General features: G+C 61.8%; 1 protein-coding gene across 4 annotated transcripts; it reads right to left on the bottom strand.

Moving 5' to 3' along the window:
• Positions 1–8,747: 8,747 nt before the first annotated feature.
• On the bottom strand, positions 8,748–20,133 carry GPR35 (G protein-coupled receptor 35). Of its 4 annotated transcripts, none has more exons than XM_058533344.1 (2): positions 19,535–20,133; positions 8,748–9,989 (listed from the first exon to the last, which is right to left on the bottom strand). In XM_058533344.1, the coding sequence occupies exon 2, from the start codon at positions 9,977–9,979 to the stop codon at positions 9,062–9,064; it is 918 nt and encodes a 305-aa protein (XP_058389327.1). In that variant the 5' UTR covers positions 9,980–9,989; positions 19,535–20,133; the 3' UTR covers positions 8,748–9,061. The 4 variants fall into 4 exon arrangements, with proteins under 4 accessions (XP_058389327.1, XP_058389325.1, XP_058389326.1 ...); XM_058533342.1 differs by lacking the exon at positions 19,535–20,133 and adding an exon at positions 19,021–19,398; XM_058533343.1 differs by lacking the exon at positions 19,535–20,133 and adding an exon at positions 16,469–16,603.
• Positions 20,134–20,572: the final 439 nt, after the last annotated feature.

Raw genomic sequence — 20,572 nt, 5'->3', positions numbered from 1 at the left:
CCAAGTTAAAAATTTTTTTAAAGGAATTTCTTTAAAATTATTTGGTGGCTCTGTCTCTTTAAATGCGACACTGCGCATAGATGGGCACCCTGCAGCCCAGGGATATTTGGGTTTCATTTGCAATGGTGTTAATGGCTTGAAGAGAGACCCTGAAACTTCCAACCGACTTTGGTGTCTAATCACATTCTAAGGGGACAGAAAAAAATCATGTCTTGTTTTTCTTTAACATCCCTCCCCGATACTTGTCAAAGGGGTGGCTTCCTGGCACTCAGAGGGCTCCTCACTTCCTGAGCATCTTAATGGGTGGAATGCTAGAGATTGGAGGTCACCCTGGGTCACTCTGCATCATGGAGCTTGAGGGCTGGGGGCGGGGGACATACTGCAAAGGACCAGCACCTGAGAGGCTGGCTCTGCCTGAGGGTAGGCACGGCAGAGCTTTTGGCAGAGCTTTTGAGAAAAGATCGTGTGGTGGTCCTCCTTTAACTTTGGGGTTAAAGTCGACTTGCTGAGGGATAGCCCATGGTCAGGCCCATAAATGGTCAGAGACAGCACCAAATCACACTAAGATCAAGGAGACTATTTCTTGTGGACGCCGTGGAGGAAGGGAGTGGGCTGCATCAGGGGGGCCTGGGGCTCCCCGGGCAGCATGCTGCAGGGCCGTGCGTGGGCCCCTCCTGCATCCCTCTCCTCGGCTGCCTCCCCTTGGGCACCCAGCTCGGGTGCTCAGACACAGGAGCACCCCACATCCATCCCCAGAAAGGCTAAGGCATGGCGAGGATGGCCCCCACCTCTTCCTGGAACTCTGTGGCCACAAAATAGCAGCCGACAGCATCCCGGCAGCAGCTGGCGTTGGCCATGTGAGAAGCCATCTGCCCGAAGGTGACCACCCTCTGGACGAGGGGGCAGGCCGTATTCGTTCGCTGAGCCACGAGCGTGGCCAGCAAGGCCACGTGCAGTGGGAGGAAACAGACCATGAAGGTGGCCAGGTTGGCCGTCACCAAGCGGAGGGCCTTGAGGATGTGGGCGGTGGCCTGCGGCGGCACCTGCACCGGCTCACGGCTCACGAAGGAGGTGCCAGAGCAGCTGCCCCAGCAGAAGCGCAGGATGAGCAGCGGGAGGAAGACGAGGAGCTGGGAGAAGACCCGCCCGAAGGGTGTGGCCCTGCCCTCAGCAGACGCTCTCCCATCCTGTAGCCAGGACGTGGGCAGGGCCAGGGACCGAGGATGAGCAGCCAGAGGGCCGCACAGGTGAGGGCGGCCTGTAGGGGACGGCACAGGGCGGCGCAGCGGTCAGTGGCGATGGCCGTGATGAGGCATGTGCTCCTGTAGGTGTTGACGTAGTCAAAGCTCTTCGGGACCCTGCACGGGGCACCCTCCAGTGTGCAGGACCCCCGCCAGGCCCAGCAGCAGGATGAGGCTAATGGAGCGACTGGTCACCCCCTGCAACAGGATGTTCATGTCCGTGCTACAGTTGTGGGAGCTGTTCCTGGGGGCCACGGCCACAGACACGGCGGCCAACGGCCTGAGCAGGGAGGAAGATGGTGGGAGCTGCAGCCAGCTGGGAAGTGAGAGGTGAACCGGCTGACCAGGCAGAGCTTCACCTGGGGGCGGGGATGGACACGCTGTGGCCTCTCTCCCTCCTCTCTGCCTCCCCACTCCATTTTTCTCTCCTTCTCTCTCTCTCTCCCCCCACTTCCAGTGCCAGCCCCAGGGCTCCCTGCACCACTCAGCCCAGTCAGGGTGCCCCCTCCCTAACCCCAGGGGGCTCCACAGAGGCCCCCTCCAGACTGTGCCCTGCCCAGTGGGACGAGGGGCCCAACCCCTTGGCCTGGTGCCTGGACCTGGACCAGTGGCATTCTGCCAGACAGGGGGCTCTGTGGGGGGGCTCTTCACTGGGCCCACAGCCCAGGACCTTTTCCGGGTCTGCACCTTTGCCCAGTTATCCCGTCCCCCGAGGCCATGTGGCCCCATCCAAGGCCTTCCTCCCATGGCCCTAGTGGCGGGGCCTCCAGACTCCTCTGGCAGGCAGAGCTGGCCCATGGTCCTTCCTCAACAACCCAGGACTCCCAGCCGCTCTCAGGACCCCTCTGAGGGACCAGAAGGGGTTCCAGGATAGCCCTTGGGACGCCCGGTCTGCAGAGGAAGGAGCACCCCCCACCCCGTTAGGAGATCGTGAGGAGCCTGGCACCTCTGCAGTCTGTCTCTATCTCTCCTGGCTTCTGTTGGCCTCTCTGCATCTTGCTGTCTCTCTGTGTGTCTCCCTCACCCACCCCCGACTTCTTCCCACTCGGCTCTCTTCCTTCTCTCTCTCCTCGTCTTTCTTGGGTTTCCTCCCTTCTTGCTGGCTCCACTCATCGTCTTTCTCACTCTCGTCTCTGGCTCTCTCCCCTGTCCCCCCACCTTTCTCCCCTCCCATCTCTATCACTGTCCCCCCAGTCTCCCGTCTCCATCTCCCTTTCCCTTCTTCCTTCCAGACTGTCTCTCCCGACCCTGTCTCTCTCACTCCACCCCCTCCTTTCTCCCCATCCATCTCTCACTCTTCACCTATCTCTCACTTTTTCTCTGTTCCAGAGACTGTCTCTGTCTCACGGGGGCTCCTCCCATCTCCTGATTCCTTGCAGATGTCTGTCACACCTGCCTGACACAGAAGCTAACTGTCGCTTCTGCCCCTGCCCTACGCCTGCTTGGTCCCAGAGCTCAGGACCAGCTGCCCACACTCAGGCGTGGCCCTGGCCTGGGACAGACAAGGCCGGATGAGGACCGGCCGGACGTCCTGGAAGCCCTCCATGGCGACCAGCAGATGAGGGCTGGACAGGCCTGGGAAACCCCTGCGTGCAAACCTTCATCTCAGAGAGAGTTCCGGAACGCACCCTACTGCAGGGGTGTATTCCTGCCTGAGCACGTGGGTGGTCCCGCCCTCAGCAGCCCCAGGGGGATGGCAGGTGTGAGTGAGGGGCCTGGGCTGGGGGCCACTGCCTGAGGGTCCAGCTGGCCTGAGGGTCTGCTCTCCCCCAGGTAACAGTGGACAACAGCAGGACTGGCCTTGAGAACCTAGCCAGGCCCACCTGTGGGAGGAAGGAGCCAGAGAAAGCTGACTTGTCCCTCTGCTCAGGAAAACCTGGGGGATAGAGGGCAATGAGCATTGCACTTCCTCCCTGTGAATTCTTGTGAAGCTGCGAGGAGGAGGATGATGCCTGGAGCAGGTGCCCTTGGGGACACTGTGAGGATCAGTCTGTCCGCACACACCCAGGGCCTGGGTGGGAGCATCAGGCACAGTGGGTGGGCACTGTGGGTGTGGCAGGGGCTCTGAAGTGGGGGCTGGCACCCTCTCTGTAAGAGGTATGTGCTCCTGCCCCCGGCCAACCTCCCCAGCCCCAAGAGGGTCTCTTGGTGGTCAGTGTCATTTCCTCCCTCCTCTGTGCTCTCCCAGGTGGCAGAGGCTGCAGGCTCTGCCCGCGCAAGGGACAGGGTGCAGACTCTGCCCGCGCGAGATGGGGAGGCTGACGCATGCTTTCCTGTGTGGGTTTCAGCGTGGTCAGACTTTGCCTGCCGTTATCTAGCTGGGGACGTGGGCAGCAGTTTCCTGACGTGCTGACCTTTGGGTTGGCTGGCCTCTGCACTCCGCCACCCTTCCCTGGGAGCAGGGCCAGTCCTGACGTGGAGTCCCTGCAGCGCCAGGACTCCTGCACTGCGGCTGCGTGGGGCTGACCTGGAGGCTGGGCAGCAGCCCCATGCCCGGCCCCCGCGGCACCTCCCTTCTTGCTTTCTCCTACACTATCTCTGACCGATACATCCTCCCGCACAGAAGACTGGACATGTGTTCTTAGGAAGAATTCCGCTGAGGGCCCGCAGACCATGGGGACAGCCGGCACACAGGCAGGTGGGTCCCTGAGAAGAGGAGACGCAGAGCAGCTCTGCCCACCGACAGCCGGCGTGTGGCCTGTCCCCTCGGCTGCCTTGTTGCTGTGACCAGCTGCAGCAGGCTTGAACCCCAGCAGGGACAGGAAGCGCCTTCACGGAGAAGCCAACCGCTCCAGAGGGAAGACCCACAGATGCCTCCTCAGCGCACAGCGGAGCCCACCGCCCCGGCTGCCCCAGCCTGGTCCCCACATCAAGACGCAGACCACAAACGGCCTGAGAATCTTCACACGGAAGGAAGGAAGGGTCAGAACAGAGGAAAAGGAGAAAATCAGAGGAACAGACTGAATGGGGGGAGCCAAAAGGACTTGAGAACAGCTGCGAGCGACTGGAATAAATAATCCCCAGCAATAAAAAGGCAGGACCGTGGACCACCCGGCAGTCCTGAGGGATCAAAAAGTCGTGACGTTGAGGAAAGAAGCTGGACAAAATGGGTACATGCCACGTGTCTCCGTTTATAGAATACTCTAGAACGTGCACAGTAAGCGGTAGGGACAGCAACTCCGTGGTGGCCGGGGGGAGGGGGCGGGGTGACAGACCCACAGGCACATCCACACGTCACAACTTAACAAAAGGTACCCTTTGAACTCGTGCGGTTCACTGTGGATCAGTTACGCCTCGATAAAGTCGTTTAACAAGATGAAACAGAAAAACCCGCTGAGAGCTTCCAGGAGATGGCACAGCCGTGGGGCAAGAAGGGGATGCTACTTATAAAAAGTAATTACCAAAAACCAAGAAAGAGCTCCTGAATAATCACTGAAAGAAAATGTAGTGACAGAGTTGTGAAATAAAGATGAACTATTCCCAGAAGAGCTAGAAGTTAGGAAACAAAAATAAAGAAGGAAAGCAGGCCATCCCAAGGCCTCCGACCTCTGACTCACGGAGTCCCGGAAGAGAGGAGCTGGCGGAAGAACCGACCGGAGGAGGACGCCCGTTTCTGGAAGTGAGGGCTTGGGGCTCCAGGTGGAGGAGTGCACCATGTCCCCGCGACGGTAGCTGAGTGGAAACCCAGACCAGGTGCCGCTGTGAAATGTCAGTGCTCGGAGGACACAGAGAGCCTCTGCAAAGCTCCCAACGTGGAAAAACCAGGCAGCAGACAGCTTACTCGGAGCCGAGTGAGGTGGGACTTGCCAGCAGCACCCTCAGCCTCTGTTTGAAAATTGTCGGCCACTTAGCTTTTGCGTCAAACACAGCTCTCTGATCAGAAGCAGCTTGGTGCTGGGCTGCTCTCCGGGTGCCCCCCAGGCCTGGTGTGTACTCTGCAGCCACCCGCACCTGTCCACTCCTTGGGGACCGCAGAGGGCCCCACTTCCTGGGAGGTGCATCACCTTCAGCAGACCGCCCACGCGCCCTCTGGCTGTTCCCAAGTGGTCTGGGTTGCCAAGCCCTCACCAGCCTACCACCTCCAGACCCTCTCCAGGGCGACTGTGGGCCCATACGGAACAGGGTCCCTAGCCCGATAAAATACCCCAGATGTACTCCTAGCAGAGGGAGAATGAGCTTGTGTCCTCCCCGTACTCCTGTTGATGCAGCCTCAAAATGAATCCGCTTTGCTTTCAGATGCCTGTTCCTTGCTAACTCATGGTGAGCCCGGTCCTGATCAACGTGGTGGGCTGCCCCTACGCCCTCCAGGGCTCCGTGGACAGTCTCGTGTCTTCCACCGGTCCTGGCCCGGCGCAGAGGATGCTCAGAGTCTGGGGCCATGAGCAGGGCTCAGAAGTCCGTTCTTGGGATGCCTGACAACGTCTGTGCTTTCGCCTCAGCTCCTTTTCTCGTGGTTCCTTCACAGATTTTGTGAAAGTCCAGCTACCTCCACTGCGCTGAGAGCCAGGAGAGCAGGAGGGAGGGGGCTGCGTGCAGACTGGGAGGAGCAACACCCCTGAGGGCCAGCGGGGTGGGGCAGCGGCACCCCTGGAGGCTGTGCATCCATCAGGAGGCTGGTGGGTCCTTGGAGAGCTGAGGGCTCCCTCCACCACCGGCCCCACCAGCACTTTCACCAGAGACCCTGCAGAGGCCCAGGAGGGCCAGCCTCTCCCCTCCTGCTGCTCCCATTTCCTCCCCCCGTGAGGACAGCCCTGCGGGCACATGGCAGGAGCAGGCGGGGCTCGGCCCTGACCTGTGTAGATCTCACAGCACTCTGCGCCTCTGAGCCAGAGGCACCCTCAGAATCCCTCTTGACACAGGGCTCTAGGAAGCTACTACTGCCTGCTCAGAGTTAACGTTTCGGCCTAAAGCTCTTTTCTATTGGCCGTCTACACTGGCCATCTTGGTGCCCCCTCTCCTCAGTCCCACAATGCCAGGGGGCAGCTGGAGTGGAGCACCATGCCCAATTCTGCCTGTTTCCCTGGATCCCCACTCTGGCCAAAGACATGACTAGACGTCTACACTCAGCCCTGGCTCCGCTGATCAGCCCAGTGGGCATCTTTCCCTAGGGTGACAATCATTCTGTGGATTCCTTGGTCCCTTGGAAAATGAAAACCCTGGACAGTCAGGGTAGTAGAAGGGACTGGAAACTGTCAGCTTGGCCATGCCCCCAGAAGGGTGGGGCCATGATGACAGCAGGCAGCGTTCCAGGTGGGGGTCTGGAGGACCAGAGCGGGGTGCAGACACATGGGGAGCACTGGATGAGGTGAGGGGTGTGAGAAGTCGTGGGGAGACTGGAAGGGGTGAGGGGTGTGGGGAGTGGTGGGGAGACTCGAAGGGGTGAAGGATGTGGGGAGTCATGGGGAGACTGGATGGGGTGAGGGGTGTGGAGAGTCATGGGAAGCACTGGAGGGGGTGAGGGGTGTGGGGAGTTGTGGGGAGACTGGATGGACTGAGGGGTGTGGGGCTAGTTGCAGGGCGCCTGTGTCTGGGGGCAGAGGGGGGTCCTGAGGCTGGGGAGGGGGGCAGGTCTGAGGGAGGAGAGGGTGCAGGCCTGCCTACAGGGATCTGCCCACAGCCCTGCGATTGCTCAGGCCTGCATCTTCACTTGGTCTTGAGGGGCTGGATGTAGGGTGCTCCCCTGGGTTGGGGTGGCCGGTGGAGGGGTGGGAGACCGTCAGGCAGAGCGTGCTGGGATGCAGTGCGCAGTGGGTGGGGAGGAGGGGCATGGGGCGGACCCCAGGAACTGGGCACTGCATCGGGCCAAGGACTGGGCTCTGGACACTGGCCACAGTGACTCCTGACTTTGGCCTGTGACAGATCATCAAAGTGCCAGAAAGGTCTGGCTCAGCTGAGGGGCAGGGGCCCTGAAGGGAGAGGATGGGACAGCGAGGGAGGGACCAGGCTGCTGGGCCCCCTTCCCCTACCGCGCCCATGCACCCTGGGCTCTGAGGGGTCTCTGTGGTCCCCCTCTCCCAGAAGCCTGTGACGGGGCTGCTTCCAGCTGTGGGCAGAAGCCTTGGGAGGCCCACGCGCTGCCCAGGCCAGGGGAGCCGCCTGACTGAGGGGAAGGCCGAGGCCTCCAGAGCCCCAGGGAACAGAGGCCCTCGGCCCAACTGCCTGCCACCCCGCAGCAAGCTCCCAGGACTCCACCAGGACCTCCGCCACCTGATGGGCAGGCCCAGTGACGACGGTGCGGGCTCTCCTTCAAAACTCCGAGCCTCAGCAAGGACTGCAGCACACTACAGTGAGCGTGGACCCCCATGAGCGGGGACCCTCCTGAGTGTGGCTCCCCTTCAGCATGGCCCCCCTGAGCATGGCTCCCCTCGAGCATGGCCCCCCTGAGCATGGCTCCCCTCGAGCACACCTCCCCTCGAGCATGGGTCCCCTGAGCATAGCCCCCCTGAGCATGGCCCCCCTGAGCATGGCTCCCCTCGAGCACACCTCCCCTCGAGCATGGGTCCCCTGAGCATAGCCCCCCTGAGCATGGCCCCCCTGAGCATGGCTCCCCTCAAGCATGGGTCCTCCTGAGCATGGACTCCCCTGACCGTGCATCCCCTGAGTATGTACCCCTCTGAGTATGGACCCTTTTGAGCGAGGTCCCCCGGGGCTGGGGTCCTGGGGGACTGCATCAGCGGCACGCCCATGAGGCCAGCCCTGCCAGGACGCGGCTGCCATTCTTGCTCCATTCACACAGCCGGGAGACAGGGCAGGGAGGTGTTAGTGCCCGAGGACACAGGGGTGGGAGGAGACAGATTTGGGGTTTGAGCCCAGGCCCACCTTGGACCAGGACCCTCAGGGGGCCTCTGGAAAGTGCTGGTCATTCCAACTCGAGTTTGGATGCCCGGCTCCATGCAGGGAGGCGAAGGAGAGGTGAGCGCAGCACAAACCAGCCCTGGTGGGCACCCAACCCCTGCCTCTGTCCCTCAGGGCCTCCAGCTTCCCTGAAGTAAGCACGAGGGGAGTGTGTCCTTTTGACAGAGCCTGGCCACCTCCTCACTGCCCCCACACCATCCCCACCCTGGTGCAGCTGTGCAGCCCCCATGAGGGTCGAGGGGTCCTGGCCCTGCGTGGCAGGAGGAAACCAGGCCGTGGCCTCTAGCGCGGCCCTTCCGGGAGCTGCACACGACCCCCGCCAGACCTCCTGATGGCTGGGGAGTGGGGAGGGGTGGGAGGCGGGTGGGAGGGCCCAAGAGAGCCCGCAGGTGGAGAGCCCTAGAGACTCATCTGGGAAGATGCCCCTTACCCTCCCACCTCCACGATGCAAGCCTGGGGGGAAGCGCGTGCCCGTGCGTGTGTGCACGCGCATGTGCGCGCGCACTCACACACACACACACACACACACACACACACACACGGCCCTGTCACTTGTTGGAGCCAGCCCTGGTGGAGAGCTTTATTCCAGCCACAGGGGGCAGCCACAGAAAGCTGGCCATCGAGGCCTCAAAGCACCTCGCAGGCACCCACCCCCTAGAGGCCGGGCGCACCAGGCTCTGGGCCTGGCAGGTGTGCAGCCCGTCCCAGGCGCCCTGGTGGTGGCCTTGCTCAGGCGTCAGTAGTCCTCTTGACCTCGTCCCCGTTCCTCTTCCATCCCAGGAGTGGAGTGTGGCCTTCCCGGTCTCTGTGCCTGGGTCGTCCCTGTGCCCCCGGGTCTCCTGGAGAGTGTCCACAGCCCACAGCAAGTTCAGGGCTGATCCTGGGGCTCCTTGCTGCTGGTCACAGGTTCCCCCAGCAGCAGCACCTCCCGGAGAGCCTGGGCTACCGCGCTGATGGCTTGTTTCCTAGGCCAGGGTAGCACACAGGGACTCCTGGCTCTTGTGGGCCTTGGCAGGGGGCGGCCCGGCCCGCGCCGACGCCTCCCGGAACTCCTTGGCTAGGTAGTAGTAGCAGATGGCGTCCAGGCAGCAGTTGCCGTCCGAGAGCCTACTGGTGACGTAGAGGGCACGGCGGATGACACAAGTGGGCAGGCTGGTGGCCACGCGCACCGTCAGCACCACGTGCAAGGGCAGGAAGCAGACCACAAACACAACCAGGTTTGCCCAGACCATGCGGGCAGCCTTCTGGGTGACCTCCACCTGGCCTGAGTCAGCAGTGGGCCTCCGGCCCAGGGCGGTCACCACTTGCAGAGAGCAGAAGACCAGCACGGCCAGAGGCAGGTAGAAGCCCAGCAGCGAGAAGATCACGGTGTTGGAACTTTGACTGGAGGGGCTGGTGAAGCAGAAGCCACCTTCCTGCACCCCCAGGACCCAGCGAAGCACCAGGGAGCCAACCACCAGCACCCAGAGCGCCATGCACATGGCCGTGGCCTGCCGTGGGGAGCGGAGCCCGCGGACACGCATTGGGTGCCTCACGGCCATGTAGCGGTCCACGGCAATGGCCATGATCAGGCTGATGCTCATGTACCTGTTGGCCAGGTAGATACCCTGGGAGAGCTGGCAGAGCGGCGTGTCGGTGGTGCCATTCTTCAGGGAGTACAGCATGAAGGGCAGGGTGCAGAGCAGGCAGAGGTCGGCCATGGCCAGGTTGGCCATGTAGACGCGGGTCTCCGTCCACTGCTGCATGCGGCAGCACAGCACCCAGAGCGCCAGGCTGTTGAGCAGCAGGCCCAGCACCAGCACCAGGCCCGTGTAGGTATAGAAAATGCTCGTGACTGGCTGGGGCCAGGTGAGCTCGCCGGGGCCACAGGTACTGTTGTTCATGGTCCTGGAGCTGCAGGAGGGGAGCAGGGGTGAGGAGGGCAGGCAGGGACGAGGGAGCCCTGGGGCTAGCAAGGTCCCACCCACCTCTGGCCAGGGATGCAGGAGGTGAGCCCCTACCCCACATCCAGGAGCCCCAAACTCACCTTCCCAAAGAAATCATAGAAATCTTAAGGAGCTCTGAGGCACCCTCCAGCCCAAACTCCTGCCTGCCTGATGGGTGGGGAAACCAAGGCCTTCAGAGGCCGGGTGGGCCCAAGGTTGCACAGGGAGCCAGCCCAGGGCTGGAACCAGATCCCCTTCCCCCTCCCCAGCCCTCCTCTCACGGGACTTGCCTGCTGCTGGGCAGAAAGGAAGGCAGGAGGGGCTCCCCGTCCACCTCCAGTCACAACTGAGCCAGCTCTGCCAGCTCGTGGGTCCCAAGGGGCCCCTCACTCCGCCAGCTCTCAGGACAGGGAGCCCGGAGGGCAGCCAGCCTCGTCCCAGCCCCGATTCCGATTCCGCTCTCCTGAGGGAGGGCTCAGAGATGGCTCCAAGACAGGCCCAGGACAGAGCCCCGGTGGCCCACTGCCCCTCCACCCCTCCCCATAGCTGGCTGCAGGAGGTGCCTGCATCTGACCCCCACCTGCACCTCAGCAGGGTGATCGGCATCTACCCCACCTGGTCATTCCTGGCAGCAGAGGTCCAGGACAGCAGGGGCTGTGGCTCAGGACTCCTCCGCAGAAGACTCCAGAACTCTAGTCTCTGTCCTCCCTCCCTCTCTCCCTCCCTCCCTCCTTCCTGTGCTGATAGCTACCCATCATTCTCTTCCTGAGGGGACAGTGGTCTGAGGGGACCGCCCCAGGCACCACCCTCTCTCCCTCCCTCCCTCTCAGTGCCCACCTAGCCCAGTCCTGTGCCCTGAGGTCCCACTTGGATGGGCCTGAGGCTCCATCCCAGGCCGCATCTGGGGTCACGAGTGCCCCTTTAGCTCCCTATACAGAGCTGTAAGGGCAGCCCTGCCCTTCCAGGCCCAGACTGGAGGCTCAGAGCCGGCCTCATGGTGGCATGGGTGTTTTCCTCACTGCCATCATCAGGAGCCCCGGCACGGCCTCACCCGCCACCATCCATGCCAGCCTCCGGCTCCCCTGGACACGCTCCATGACACAGCCCAGGGGGGCTGGGACTAGCCTGCCAGGGCCAGGGTGGACTTAGTCAGGGGTCTGACATACAGGGCGTGACACATGATGCAGAAATTGGACTCTGGACTCACCCCGAGCTGGGCAAACCGGGGTCTCCCCATCATAAAGGGGTGCTGGTGTCCCACGTGTGGGCTCAGGGAGCACGTACATGAGTGGCCAGCAGGCCATCTGTCTGGCACAGGGCACATACCTGCCACGGCCCTCAGCCCCCCACCTTGCTTCGTCTGGCTGGAAGGGCCTGGAGAGGTGAGTGGGATGGCCTCCCTCCCCTAGTGAGCACAGGCCCTCCGGGGACTCCCTGCCCTTTAGGTGTGGTACCGAAGGGGGTTCAGTCCACCCAGGGAGGGCTCACAGCCAGGCCTCCCTGGTTCTGTTCCCCCTGCCCCCTCCCCACACAGGGAGGGAAGAAATATCCAGAACCTGGCGCTTGCAGAGTCATTAGGCTCATTTCCTTAGCTTCGGCCCCCTGGGAACCTCCAGGCCACAGTCCATTAGGGAAGCAGGAGTGCATGTTTCAGCCAGAAACAGAAATATTCCACCAAATTATCCCATTCCATCTCTTTTGAGTTTTAAAGTGGCTCATTTGCCAGCAATTAAAGTTTCATGAACCCTTTCAACAGCGTGAAATGTCTACACACCCCTCCTGATTCTCTCTCCTTGTTTTTGAAGGATTCTACTTGTTCTCTCCCGGGTCTGTGAGTGACACCTCCCCATGTCCAGGGTCTGAGGCCTCTCAGACCACAAGCCAGGCCAGGCTCTGCAGACTCTCCCAGAAGCCGCTGAAACCAACTGCTGGATCTCCCTTCCCACCTGCCCTGCCCTCCTGACCGGCCGCAGTCCACCCAGAAATGCCTGCAACCTGCCAGGCCAGCTCTGCACTGTCCCCTCGCCAGCCCAGAATCCTCAGGACCTGCTGGGACTATCCGGAGATTCTGCAGGGATGGCTGCCGCAGGGGGTCCTCTGTGCCATCAGCATTGTCCCGTCTCCCCACCTGAGCCAGGTCCAGGGCTGGCCCCTCACCATTCTGGCCAGCGGTGCCTGCAGCAGTGGACTGGCAGCCCGTTCTAGATGACCAGCAGCCCGGGGCACTGCTGGCCAGGGAGGTGGGCCTGGCCCCCTCCCCGGATGCCCACCACCCGGGATGGCTGAATAGGGGTCCTTGGTCATACACACCCAATATTTTGCGGGGGAAAGTGAAAAAATCTAATTGCAATCTTTAAATTTTCCCTTTTATAATAAACTCCTGTCAGGGAGAAGGATGCAACTTTGCAAGAGTTTAAGTGCACAATGAGACTTGGAAGACGTGCCGTGCTCCTGGGGCCTTCATCTCTGTCCTTTGGGGTGCCTCCCAAAAACGCTTGTGAAGTTGAGTCCCAGGGTCCAGCCCGAATGGCACAGGATCCCCAGAAGCCATCGCAGCCAGCACATGTCCCTGCCCGTGCCCGGCCCCAGCATGCGGATCTGTGTCCAGGACAGGGATCGCAGCTGGCCTGCTGCTCAGATATGCAGGCCCATCACCTCCAACAGACACCCTGTGGCTGTGGCCCTGGGGTGGCCGGGGCCCCACTGCAGCACAGCAAGCACTCAGCTTCCAGGGGTGCTGCCGTTTCCTGCTGGGGTGGCTGTCATGGGGTAACAGACGCAGAAGCCCCTCAGAGGCCCCGCTTCCTCCTCCATGGCGAGATCAGTCACTCCCCACACAAGGAGTAGACAGACGCCCTTGATTCTGCAGAGACATCTTTGCAACCACCTGAAGGGAAATCTGTGGTTGCTATTCAGAGGCCCAAGCATGCTCCACCCTCTCCCCTACCCCTCCTGCTGTTTGGACGGCCCTGCCATCCCCCGGGACCCCACAGACCCTCTGAGTGGGATCTGGGGCAGAGAGTTGGGTGCACACACCCATTGCCTGGGCACCGTAGAGGCATCCGGAGCTGGGACCCCACATTAGAAACACCCGAGGATCCAGGCCGGGCTTGTGTGAGTGAAACAGAGCTCTTCACAAAACAGAGCTCCCCACACCAGGGACACAGCACTCGGGTATTTTCTAGGCCAGCCTTTTAAATGCTGGTCACCACCCACAGAGTAGTTTCAGAGTCTCGAATGAGGTGGGAGTCCAGGCCCCAGAAGACACTGAGTTCCGCTGCAATGCTGCCTACACTCATCCCCCCATGTTCATGGAGGAGGGCCCCCCTTTCCAGACCATCAACCCCACACAGCTCCTCCGTCAGGATGCTCCCCCAAGGTTCCAAGCCCCCGTCACGCCCTCACCCCACTCTGAGACCCCCATCACACTCTCACCCTGCTCTGAGATGCCCATCACAGCCCTCACCCCACTCTGAGACCCCCCCATCACAGCCCTCATTCCGCTCTGAGACTCCCCATCACAGCCTCACCCCGCTCTGAGACCCCCCATCATAGCCCTCACCCTGCTCTAAGACCCGCCCATCACGCCCTCACCCTGCCCTGACACCCTCCATCACAGCCCTCATCCTGTTCTGAGACCCCCAATCACAGCCCTCACTCTGCTCTGAGATTCCTCATCACACCCTCACCTTGCTCTGAGACCCCCATCACGCCCTCACCCCACTCTGAGACCCCCATCACGCCCTCACCCTGCCCTGAGACCCCCCCAACACAGCCCTCACCCCACTCTGAGACCACCATCACAGCCCTCACTCTGCTCTGAGACTCCCCATCATGCCCTCACCTCGCTCTGAGACCCCCCATCACGCCTTCAGCTCGCTCTGGGACCCCCCATCACACCCTCACCCTGCTCTGAGACTCCTCATCACACCCTCACCCCTCTCTGAGACCCCCCATCACGCCCTCACCCCGCTCTGACACCCCCCATCACACCCTCACTCTGCCCTGAAACTCCCCATCATGCCCTTACCCTGATTGGAGACCCCTGGCCCCACCTTGGCACTGACGTGCAGTCAGCCTCAGTTTCCCTGGTGAGCTGGTGAGCTGTCTGCCCCCTGAGCTGGAAGTCTTTGCAGGGGCTGCCTGAGAAGGGCGATGGGGAAGCAGGGCTGGAGGTGGGCCAGCCCCTCAGGCTGGGCGGACTCCTGCAGGCGGCAGGTGGCGGGCGTGCTGACGACAGCAGAGTAGGGTGACGGGCTCCCTGCCACCAGCGCCAGCCCTGGGCTGCTTGGGGGAATTTCTGGGACGGGAAGTGGGGTGCTCGTGGCCGCATATGTCAGTACCTCCAGAGAACCAGCATGCTTGCTAAGACAGTTTGTTCAGGAAACAACTGAGAGAGCTCCTCCAGGAGTGAAGGCATCCTCTCCTGCAGCCCCCTACACCTGTCATTTCTGGGAAGTGCTGGGCCTTCCCCAGGGCTGGAGGGGTCGAGGTCCCCCGCGCCCACGCCCAGCATCCTGGCAGGAAGGCCGCATGCTCGCTGCGCTACGCACACTCACACACACCCACGCTGCCGGGGTGGCCCGCCAACACGTGTGGAGGCACAGTCTTGTGTGGCCAGCAGCCAGCAGTGAAAACCCAGACAGAGCGACTTCCTGCAGCTCTGCTGTAGCTGCTGACTCTGCCCTCCCCATCACCAGCTGCCCCTCCTCCAGCCCACCTCCTCAGAAGCCTTCTTTCCAGACCACTCCTCCACCCAGTCTCCTCCCTGCCAACTCCTCCAGGCCTTCATGGGGTATTCTCTTTGGCTGGCATCTTCACTCTGAGCTCAGGGCAGGGAGAAAGCTGCCCAATGAGGCTCCCACCGCCCTTCCTGCAGATCAACCTCCTAGCCCCCCCTACCCTGAGGGCAGGGAACTTGACTCCTCAGCTTGAGCCCCGCAGCACCTTACCACAGCAGACCACAGTCTGCAGACTGCAAGGGGCGGGGAAAGATCCCACCCCACGCCTGCCCATTTACAGAGGTGGAAACTAAGGCCCAAAGAAGGAGAGGGGCTGGCCTAGGCCTCCTGACCTGGGACCAGGGCTCCCTGCGCGGGGCCTGGTCTCGACCCTTCTCCTCCACAGTCGACCCAGGCACAGCCCTCCAGACCCAGGCCTGACAGGGGTCCTGCCAAGGGCTCCTCCCCTGCCTCCCTTCCTCTGTCTCCCACCTCTCTGTCCACACCGCCTCCCAGGCTCCTCCCCACCCCGTCTGGTTTCTTCACAGAACTTCTCATGAATTAAAATAGCTCTTCTCGTGTGCTTAGTTCTTGCGTGTGGCTGGCACCCTGCCTGCTCTGGACCATGTCACAGCCTGGCACAGAGTAGGGCCTCAATGAAGCGTATTAACCAGTTGGAGGCAGCCCTGACGGGAGATTCCAACCGGCGCTGGGTGCCAAGGAATGAACAAGATTCTCGGCTCTCGGCAGGCACTCCATAATCATTAAATGTTAGTGGCGGCCAGCTCAGAGACGCTCTGCCTGGGGTGGGATGGAGCAATACTGGCCATGCTGCCGGCTCCCTTCCAGGGAGGGATGGGGGCTTCCCAGCGCAAGGCTGGGTCCCTTCCTCAAGGCCCACTGGATCCTTGGGGTCCGAGAGGCTTGGCCACGCTGGGCAGGCTTCAGGTTCAAACCAGGCCCATTCTCGCAGCTGGGCAGCCTCAAAACCATAGTACTGACCCTCTGCAGATGGGGACCCCGCCAGCCTCCCCCCTCAGGCTCAGGCAGCACTCCATCTTTGAGGCCCCCCTCGCGTGCCCGCCACCCCCTGCTGCGGTCCCGGTGCCCTCCCCTGCTTCACACCTGCTGGGCCTGTGTGCGGCGGGGATCCGGCGAGGGTCTGAAGAGGATCCACCCTGCCCCTTCCTCCTGGCTGCCACCCCTCCGAATAGTCGAATAGTCGAATAGTTGGGTGGGAGAGAAAAGGGCTGCTGGCTAGTGAGATGTGCATCGTTGTCTCAGCTCGATAAACCTTCGAGGGAAGTGCGCCAGGGGAGGCTGAGTCACTCCAGAGGAGGCTGCTGGATGTGGGCCAGGGAGCGCTCGGGACACTCCACAGACACCCAGAGCTCCTGCCCCCCGAGCCCCCTCACCTGGGTGGGAACGATGCCCCTGGCTGCCTGGGTGCCATGAGGAAACAAAGCACCAAGTGGGGGGATTCAGGACCCCAGCCTAGGAAGAGGCCAAAGGACCCTGAGGACAGCCGGGTAAGAGACCCCTAGAGGCACCCCACCCAGGCTTTCCTCACCAGGCTAAAATCTGCGTCCACTCCGACCTCACTCTACACTCCAGTCTGCTCCCTCTTCCTGCCCATCCTCACCACTCCATGTGTGGGCGCCGTGCTGGACGTGGCAGGAGGGTGCATAGCCCAGGGGGTCCCTCGCACAGAGGGAGCAGCACTCACATGGGATACATGTGCCACAGGGCACCAGTGCCTGATGGGAACACGTGGGGGTTCACAGACCAGTGGGCTTCTTGGAGGAGGTGGCACTTCAGTTGGGCCTCGAAGGTGGGAGGAGGCAGAGATGAGAGTGGCTGCCTGGATGAGGGAAGGGCATGAGCAAGGCCCGCAGAAGGGAAGCCTGAGGCCTGGGAACCGGGAACCAGGCCCTTGTTTGGAGGAGGCCGTGCTGATGACTCCTCTTTCACAATCTCGCCCCCGGCTCTGCCCACAACAGCTGGCCGGGGGTGGGGGGAGGGCGGCTTGGCTGTCTGCACGGAGATGTGGCCATTTGTGTTGGCCGAGGGGAGCCCTGTGGAGCCCTGTGAGCCTGGCCACTGTGGCGGCCTTCAGAGCCTGACTGGAGGCAGGTCTTTCACAAACTGGCCCCCCCCCGGGCCATACTGGAGCCTGAGGCAAAGGAATGGCAGTCTGACCACCCTGCCTGTATCTAAAATGCTGATTCTTTGTCCATGTGGACTGTTGTATTAGCTTCGATGTACTTAAATACTGTGTTGGAGTACGGTTGATCTGGACGACTGAGTTCTTGGCAGCCCCTTGGATGCCGTGCCCAAGGCCAGTGCCTCACTTGCCTCACTCTGGCCCCTGCCCCATCCAGGTGCCCAGTTGGGGCCGGGACCCAGCACATCCCTGGAATTGGAGAGGTCTCTGGGCCCTGGGCTTAGCCGTGGGCCTCGCATCCCCACGCAGCTGAGCAGAGAGGATGTGACCTTCTGTTGCTGCCAGCACTTTCTGTTCCCCTCTTTGCTGAAATCAGGTATGGGAAACACCCCGCCCCCTCCCACTTTGGGCGGATGACGATGAGGGGGAAGCCACTGGGAGGGGGATGGGGAGAGGTGGATGGCACACAGCTGGGAAGGGGAATGGGGACATCATTAGGGGGAAGGGGGGATGGAGGCACAGGGTGGGCCCACTCTGCCCTCAGCTGGCTCCTGGCCCCCCCTCCTGCTCTCACAGTCCCTTCTATCCTCCTCCAGCCATACCAGCTCAGGCTTGCTCTCAGGCTGGCCACTGTGCCACCCACCTAGCAGGAAAACGAGGCTCCATCAGATGGAAACATTCTCAAACTCCACCCCTAGCCTGATCCCCTGCCACCCCATCCCCAGGTCACCCGCAGGCACTGTCCCCCACTAGTGGGGCTTCTCCTGTCCCATCTCCCCATGATCCTGGGGTCTTCTCTTAGCATTCAGACCTGCCTCAGCTCCATGAGGGAGGGCGGGATGGTGACCCCTGCCCGGCAGCACTGTCCCCAGCCCTCTCCTCTCCTCCAGGGAGTCCTCTCCTGGCTGGGTCTGAGGCCCTCACTGGTTCTTCTCAGCCTCATTCCCTTTGTCCCCTCGCAGGTCTGTCCCCTGCTGAGGGCAGTTAACGGAGCCCAGGCCGAGCCTCAGAGCCAGAGCAGAAGCAGCCCGCTGTGCCTGCCTTGCCGAGTGCGGACGGGACGGCAGGAGCTCCACCAAGGCCAGAGCCAGGGCGAGACTGGCACATCCAGATGCGTGGGCCTCGTTTGGACCCGGATTGGGACGAGCTACCTGGGAGAGGTTTTCTCTGTGAGCCAACATCAGGAGATTGACCAGCAAGGGAACAATGTAAAGAACTAGCATTTTTCCTCGGGCACGATGACGGCGCTGTGGGGTGACTTGACAAAGCCCTTATCTGCTAGAAATACACACTCAGGTGACGTTGGCTGAGCTGACAGCGTATCTGGGATTCCCTGGGATGGGGTGGGGGTGGGGACTGACCCCAGTGGGCCGGGCCGAGACATGGGCATCTATCTCTGTACTAGAGCCCCTACTTCGGTGTGCACTTGAAACTTTCCACAATAAAAACTTTATAAACATAGAGAAATAAGTGTGTGGCTGTGGAAAGTTCTGAGAAGGGTGAAGCCCATCAGTTATACGGGCAGACGAGGTGGCCGGTCAACAAGGGGACATGTAGGGGGAGAGGGGCCGGCGCTGCAAGTCCAGATCATTGGCTTGAGGTCCCTCCAACCGGCAACTTGCTCCACGCTGGCCCCTGCCCCAGCTGCCCTGCCCGTGCCCTGGGCATCTCTCTCATGGCCTGTGACTCCTCTCCGCGGACTAAGTAGGCTCCTGGGGTGCCACACCATAGGCCATGGCAGAGAGGGGACTGCACCACGTGAAGTGGTTTGGGGTGCAGGGCAGACCATGTCCTCCTCCCTGTGGGGTGGGGGAGGGGGACTGGGCGGGGGAGCAGCCAGTGTCTCTGTCATCTCCAAGGGACACACAGGGACCGAACCTCCTGTGAGAAATGCCCCGACCCAGGCTGCAGGAGACCCACCTCCTGCCCACCACCCACCTGGCACTGCTCCAAATCCCCTGCCATTCGAGTCCCCTGGGGCCACCAGGGCCCTCACCTAGGAATTCTTCCAGTCCTTGCCCTTGCAGCTGCTACCCCACTGCGGGGCTTCTTCCTGCCTATCCCCCTACAGGAAAGCCGCTATGTGCCTCTGAGGCCCCATGCTGCTCACTTACCCATCCATCCATCCATCCATTCATTCATTCATTCATGTATGCATTCAGCAAACATGACTGAGCATGGAGGGGTGCTGCTGAGAATAAGAACAGGGAGCAGGAGGGTCAGGGGTTGAAGGAGGCCCCCAGCAGCACGCCCTCAGGGCCTGGCTGTGCCTAGGGATGGGGGACAGGGAGGCTTGGTTCCACTGGTCATGAGGGGTCATGAAAAGGTTATGTAGGGGGTGTAAGAGGTCCTGAGAGGGTCTGAGGGGGTCCCGAGGCATTGCTGGCTCTCAGTTGGGCGGCTCCCGCCTGTGGTCACATCTCCGTCACATAGCAGCAGGGGACAGCACGGGGGCAGAGGGGCTGAGGGTGTACTTGGGGCTGCCTGCCCTGGTCCTGGCCCCATCCACCCCCCAGAGTCCCAAACCCACACCAGAGCTGCGAGGGCAGCCCCCCGGACAGCGTCCCTCCGCTCCCCCTCCTACCCACTCTGTCCCCTTCGACAGCCACCCCTTGGGCGGTCACTCACCCAACAGCTCCACCGCCTTCTTCTTGCCGCACGCAGCGGCTCCGGAACGCGGCAGTGGCAGTGAGGTGGCCGCCTCGAGACTGGAGCCGCAGGTTCCTGCCTCCCGCCGCCTCCGCCCCCTCGGCCGCCTGCTGAGTGCTCCTCTGCCCTGCAGGCCTCCTTCCGCTTTCTCGGCCTCAGGCTCTGATTGCAGGCCGCTCCTGGGGTGCCGCACCCCCGCGGCCCTCCCTCCGCCAGCCGCACGCCCTCCCCACCGCCCTGGGTCTTGGCCTCCCCGCCCACTGCAGCCCCGCCCGTCTCCCAGGTGGGCTCCCACTCAAGCGCTTGCGGGGTCTCCCGCGGCCCTGCTCTCCGGCGGTGACCCCGGCCAAGGAGGCTGAGGGGCAGAGCACATCTCGCCCCTGCTTCAGAGTCAACCGCCAGTGTCCAGCAGCCCGATGTGGAGCAGGAAGGCGAATCTGCCTCCCCCTCCCCGCCCCCAGGGCAGCGGGCCTCCAGCCTTGGCTGATTGGGCCAGTCGGTCCAGGGTAGATCCCAGAAGTGGTGGGCCTTAACCTGCATGTGCCCCAAGACACACGGAGGTAGGAGGTGCTCAGCTGCCCTTGAGAAACACTCTGCAGGGGGTTCTGTATTATCCCCTTGACACTCCTTGGACCACTGACCTTCCGAGACACTTCCTCTGGAGGATGGGCAAGACACCCATTGATAGAGATGGGGACAGACAGTTCACAGAAAAGGAAATGTAAACAGATCATTAAAGATATGAAAAGATGCTGTCTGGTTATCCTGACAGTTGGCTTTTCTTTTTGTAATGCAAGTGCCTGACTTAAATTTTGATTGCCGAGGCATCAAAGATGCCTGTGAATGCCGAGGCATTCACAGATGGCCATCTTGAATACACACTTTGCCAGCTGCAGGAGAAAGAGCCAGCACTCCCTCTTTGTTTTAGAGATCTAGGTTGATTTCCATAACTGCCCACTGGGGCCACTGGGTTTTTTTTCTCTCCCTGCACTTTAAATTCTTGCTTTCACGTTTTAA

Source organism: Diceros bicornis, chromosome 37 (assembly GCF_020826845.1).
Source record: "Diceros bicornis minor isolate mBicDic1 chromosome 37, mDicBic1.mat.cur, whole genome shotgun sequence".
NCBI classification, from domain to species: domain Eukaryota; kingdom Metazoa; phylum Chordata; class Mammalia; order Perissodactyla; family Rhinocerotidae; genus Diceros; species Diceros bicornis.
This window is presented reverse-complemented; position numbering and strand designations above follow the sequence as displayed.